The 4,567-nt window shown below is 33.3% G+C and overlaps 3 protein-coding genes across 4 annotated transcripts in view; all 3 read right to left on the bottom strand.

The window, feature by feature from the left end:
- LOC109586485 (ephrin type-A receptor 4a-like) overlaps nucleotides 1–4,559 on the bottom strand; it is a 6,670-nt gene extending 2,111 nt beyond the window's left edge. Inside the window, exons 1-6 of one of the 2 annotated variants that reach the window (XM_020002681.1) lie at nucleotides 4,460–4,559; nucleotides 4,247–4,406; nucleotides 4,107–4,199; nucleotides 3,947–4,060; nucleotides 3,806–3,891; nucleotides 3,082–3,349 (exon numbers count right to left, since the gene is read on the bottom strand). In XM_020002681.1, coding sequence (XP_019858240.1) covers nucleotides 3,178–3,349; nucleotides 3,806–3,891; nucleotides 3,947–4,060; nucleotides 4,107–4,199; nucleotides 4,247–4,406; nucleotides 4,460–4,524 — 690 coding nt within the window. In that variant the 5' untranslated portion in view covers nucleotides 4,525–4,559 and the 3' untranslated portion in view covers nucleotides 3,082–3,177. Of the gene's footprint in view, nucleotides 1–3,081; nucleotides 3,350–3,805; nucleotides 3,892–3,946; nucleotides 4,061–4,106; nucleotides 4,200–4,246; nucleotides 4,407–4,459 lie in introns of those variants that run through there. The other variant, XM_020002682.1, reaches the window with a different exon arrangement.
- Nucleotides 1–4,567, bottom strand: part of LOC100641857 (ephrin type-B receptor 4-like) — a 24,951-nt gene that overhangs the window by 17,320 nt on the left and 3,064 nt on the right. The gene's annotated exons all lie outside the window — the stretch shown is intronic.
- Nucleotides 1,278–2,606, bottom strand: LOC109586484 (uncharacterized). Its single transcript, XM_020002680.1, has 3 exons — nucleotides 1,977–2,606; nucleotides 1,474–1,922; nucleotides 1,278–1,366 (listed from the first exon to the last, which is right to left on the bottom strand). The coding sequence occupies exons 1-3, from the start codon at nucleotides 2,587–2,589 to the stop codon at nucleotides 1,295–1,297; spliced, it is 1,134 nt and encodes a 377-aa protein (XP_019858239.1). The 5' UTR covers nucleotides 2,590–2,606; the 3' UTR covers nucleotides 1,278–1,294.

The raw sequence follows: 4,567 nt of genomic DNA, 5'->3' as shown, positions 1-4,567 counted from the left end.
CATTATGATTACTTCTTGTTTTTTGCAATGGCTACAGTTGGTTCTTCATACACTGATGATGCTCCAACACCTAATGTTCATAACTTGATGCATTAAACCATTATGTATTTTTCCTACAATTTTTTGGTGCTCCATAAGTTGGATTAATTACATGAATCAGTGTACTGTCAATCATTGTGTCACCATAAACTGTTTCTATTCCATTCATTACTGGCATTGCCTCTTCATACACAATTGGACCTGCTCCAATAAAAGACAAAATATAATAATTAAACATTATCATAACAGCCAAAATATCTCATGGTCATGTCTACTCAATAGAAATAGTTTATAAATAATGCATTTAACTGGAAGTTGGATATCAAAGCACTAATAAGAACAACAAATTGGGTTACTTTTTAAATGTACTTTGGCTTGATGTATGAGCATGTACCTTGTGATTCATAATTAGGATTACACATATCTTTCAATCCTTTGTGTTCTTTTCCATTTGGAGCAATATCAGAATAAGTAGCATTAACAAGACAAGTGTCATGTCCTCTAAAAGTCAACGTTGCTTTACTCCTTCTTTTATATGCTACTCCTATTAATATTAATATCACTATAATACTAATTATCATTAATACTAATACTGTAGCAACAATAGCAGCTATTATTGTAATTGTATTATCATTTCCAGTATTCCCTAATACTGTAGGCTCACTACTTCTAGTGACAGATGGTTCACTAATGGAATTTGATGATTTCTTTGAAGTGACTAATACTTCACTGGTAGGATTGCCTCGCGATACAGTGTTCTGTGTATCAGTGACTTCTGTTGAACTGATACTTCCTGTTGACAGTAGAGGATGACTACTTTCAATACTAGACAATGGTGTAGTTATTGACTCAGTAATAGAGAGAGTTGGAGAGGGAGTAATGGTAACGATTGAGCTACTTGACGAGGGTACACTGGTACTACTGATGGTCAATGAAGCAGCAGTGTCAATAACACTTCTTGATAGAACATTGGCAGCACTAGTGGTAGCAATGCTTGATAGGATATTGGTACTTGTAGTAACACTGGTTGATAAACCATTGGTACTAGTAGTAACACTGATTGACAGAGCATTGATAACACTAGTAGTATCACTACTTGACAAGCCATTAGTGAGGAATAATGACGTAGTGCTCAATAAGGAAAGAGTAGTAGTGTAATGTAAACTGGTAGAGTAGTGTATGACTTCTGTTGATGTAAGAGTGCTATTAGGTGTCATTATCATATCTGTTGTAGCGGGGGAGGATGATAGTATTGTCATTGTAGCAACAGTATTAATGTCTTCAGTAACAGTAGAGGATGAAGTTTTAGTAACTGAAGGAGTTGGCTCTAAAAAATTAACAATTTATAAAATAAATTAATGATTGTATTAAGAAATTAACTAATAATAACACTTATCATAACATAATGGTTAAAATTTTAAAGCTTATACCTACTGCAACTGATATCAGTGGATAGTCATTATGTTCCAATGGTATTAATCCATTACTGCTATCAAGCTCATAATTCAATGGTCCATTGTATTGTTGATAATACATTGGATTACTATTAGTGGTTCCATTGATTACTAATATATCTCCATACTCTACTTCAATGTCACTTGTAAAGTTATATACATTACCATTACTTGATGTAGCAGCAGAAGCATCAACAGTTAGTGCATAAATCAGTTCAGAAGAACGTTTTAAATAAATGTTAGGATAATGTTTGCTTGTATCCTGACTCTGTGTAATACCAATTATCCATTTAGTAATAATACCATTACATGTGAACTGTATATCAGGAAAAGCTCTTGTATCAGTGACTGGTATTACATTAGTAACTGATAGACTGTTTGTATTAATTTCAGTTTCAGTGAAAACATTCTGAAAACAGTTTGGAGGATCTAGATAATAACAAGAACCATTAATTTTTTATAAGCAAAGCTAGATCGACATACCGGTTTTGAGATATATCATAAAAACATTTTTTGTATTTTCAAAATTAATCACGCTTGACATTATCCTTCCAACTCTTTCTGTGCTGCTAGCTGTTGCTCTATATAATCTAACAACACTTGAATCATCTTCAGGTTGATACACTCCTAGTCTGTAAGTATTATAATTACTGCCACTGACACTAAAAGGAGTAGGAAGAATGTAACGATATAATCCATTAGTAGTGACATTATCAGGAGATAATGAAATTTGAATAATTCTTTGTAGCTGGTAAAAATAAGAGCCTCTTCTTTGCCTTAATTGCCATATCTCAATTCTAGGATACTTGTTCCTATTTCCATATTCTGATCTGATATCACCTCCAAGAACAACTTCTGTTACAGTAGCAGTACTGCAATTGAATGTATCATAGGCAAGGATCCATCTTCCTTCATTGTCCTCAGCTAAAGTATTATCAGCTAGTGAACCAACTGGTGTAGCTGCTTTAGCTACTAGTAGACTCAAGTCCATGAATCCTTCAGTACATACTCCTCCTCCTGTTGCTCCTTCATTACTAGCAACCAATAATAATAGGATAAGGACAGCAACTGAAAGAGCCGAGGAAAGAGCAGACATTTCTTGATTCTGCAGTAAGAGGGGGACAGTTTATTAATTATTCATTATGTCTACCTGTTGGAAAAACCACTCCTACTTCATTTAGGCTTCCACGTGTTGTCACGTGTCTACTGTCTAGTAAATAAAAGATCAATGAAGTTATGGCTCTACTAAGTAGAACATTTCGGATTAATAGGTACTACTTAATCTATTTTCATATTTTAACATTCTGTTCTAAATCTGTCTTGTTATTCTCGTCCGCAGGTAGCGAAGGGGAGGCCAGGGTGAGACTAGTACTTATACTACCAGAATGACTGTAGGGGAATGATCTGGCTAGTATAATGGGTATACACATACTGATACATACTCATGTGTACATGTGCTGTGATACAATTTCAAGTTAGAACTGATTCACTGATTGAAGCTTCTCCATTTTAATTTTTGTTAGATCTATCGTGATTGTTATCAATATTTAAAATGTTACTTTAAAAACTGCTTAAAGTTATATTACAATACATTTTAAAATAATACAAATAGCAAGGGATAAAATATCCATTAAATTTAATGAAGTTGGAATATATTAATAGAGACAGGGAAGGAGATACACAATCAGTTCTTGTACATGTACTGTAAGTCGGTGTAGAGGGAGTGGCTTGTTTCTAAAGCTCCACCCAGTACAGTAACAGGATCCTCTTTATTAATCATTAGTAATTGTTTATCAGGTGAGGATAGACTTGATGATATATCTGAGAAACTTGGACGATCATGAGTATCAGGATTCCTATATTAAATACAAATAAGGACATCAATATTCACTGGATTATCTTTAATTAAATTTATAAATATCACATTATATTAATTGTGTGTGGGCATTCATGAAAGCATGTTGTAGTTGAATGTGAAATGACAATGACACTGTAGTATGTGGATATGGTGCAGTTAGAGTAATGTGTGTGTGTGACCATATCTAATCTAATTGGGTGAAGTCATTACTTATGAGAATCTTGGTACGTATGTATGCAATTATGCGTACATTTGGGGGTGTGACTAGGAGGTGTGGCCAGAAGGCAGAGCCCCTCAATGTTTACATTCTTTTTAATTTAGCCATAGTTGACATATTTGGCTGCACTCTACCGACTCTAGTATGTTAATAAATTAAAATTCCATTAGTTGAAAACATGTTTGTGTTTTGTTAGTTACATGCATACATGTAGTAGCACTAATAATAAATACATACCAGCATTTCATCATTAGTTTATACATTGGTTTAGGACATCCTGGAGGAGGTGGTAATCTATAGCCTGAATCAACCAGTCTAATGCACTAAATTAATTAATAAAATACAATAAAATTTAAAAGTATAATATTAATGTTATACCTCTTGGTTAGTATATATTTCAAATGGTTTATGTCCTAAAGACCAAATCTCATACATTACAGCTCCATAACTCCACACATCACTAGCACTCGAATATTTCTTATAATGTAATGCCTATACATACACAATTCAATATTCTAATTATATAGTTTCTAATTACTTCTGGTGCTGTCCATTTTATTGGAATCTTTTTTGCTTGTGAAATATAATAAGATTCATCTTTTAGATCCCTTGACATACCAAAGTCACCAATCTGAGACCATACTATATAAAGTCCAATTGTTAGTACTAATCTCTTACCTTGCATATTCCTGTTCCTTCATCTGATACTAATATATTTCTTGCTGCAAGATCTCTGTGAACAAACTTCTTCCTTGACAAGTACTCCATTCCTGAAGCAATTTGACGACAAAATGAGAGCAAAATAGAAGGAACTGATGATAATACTAACTCCCCAGGACTAAGAGAAGAGAGAGACAAGAGATATTAGTCCAACTATTGATATAAACTTACGATGGTTTAAATTTGTTAAGATACTCTTTCAAGTCACCTCCAGATATCAATTCCAGTACTATCATTATCTATGTACAACATTTAATAATTATTAAAGAGTACAATCAT

Source organism: Amphimedon queenslandica, unplaced genomic scaffold, assembly GCF_000090795.2.
Source record: "Amphimedon queenslandica unplaced genomic scaffold, v1.1 AMPQUscaffold_12860, whole genome shotgun sequence".
In the NCBI taxonomy this organism is placed as follows: Eukaryota; Metazoa; Porifera; class Demospongiae; order Haplosclerida; family Niphatidae; genus Amphimedon; species Amphimedon queenslandica.
Note: the sequence above shows the minus strand (reverse complement) of the source record. Positions and strands in the feature narration are given on the sequence as shown.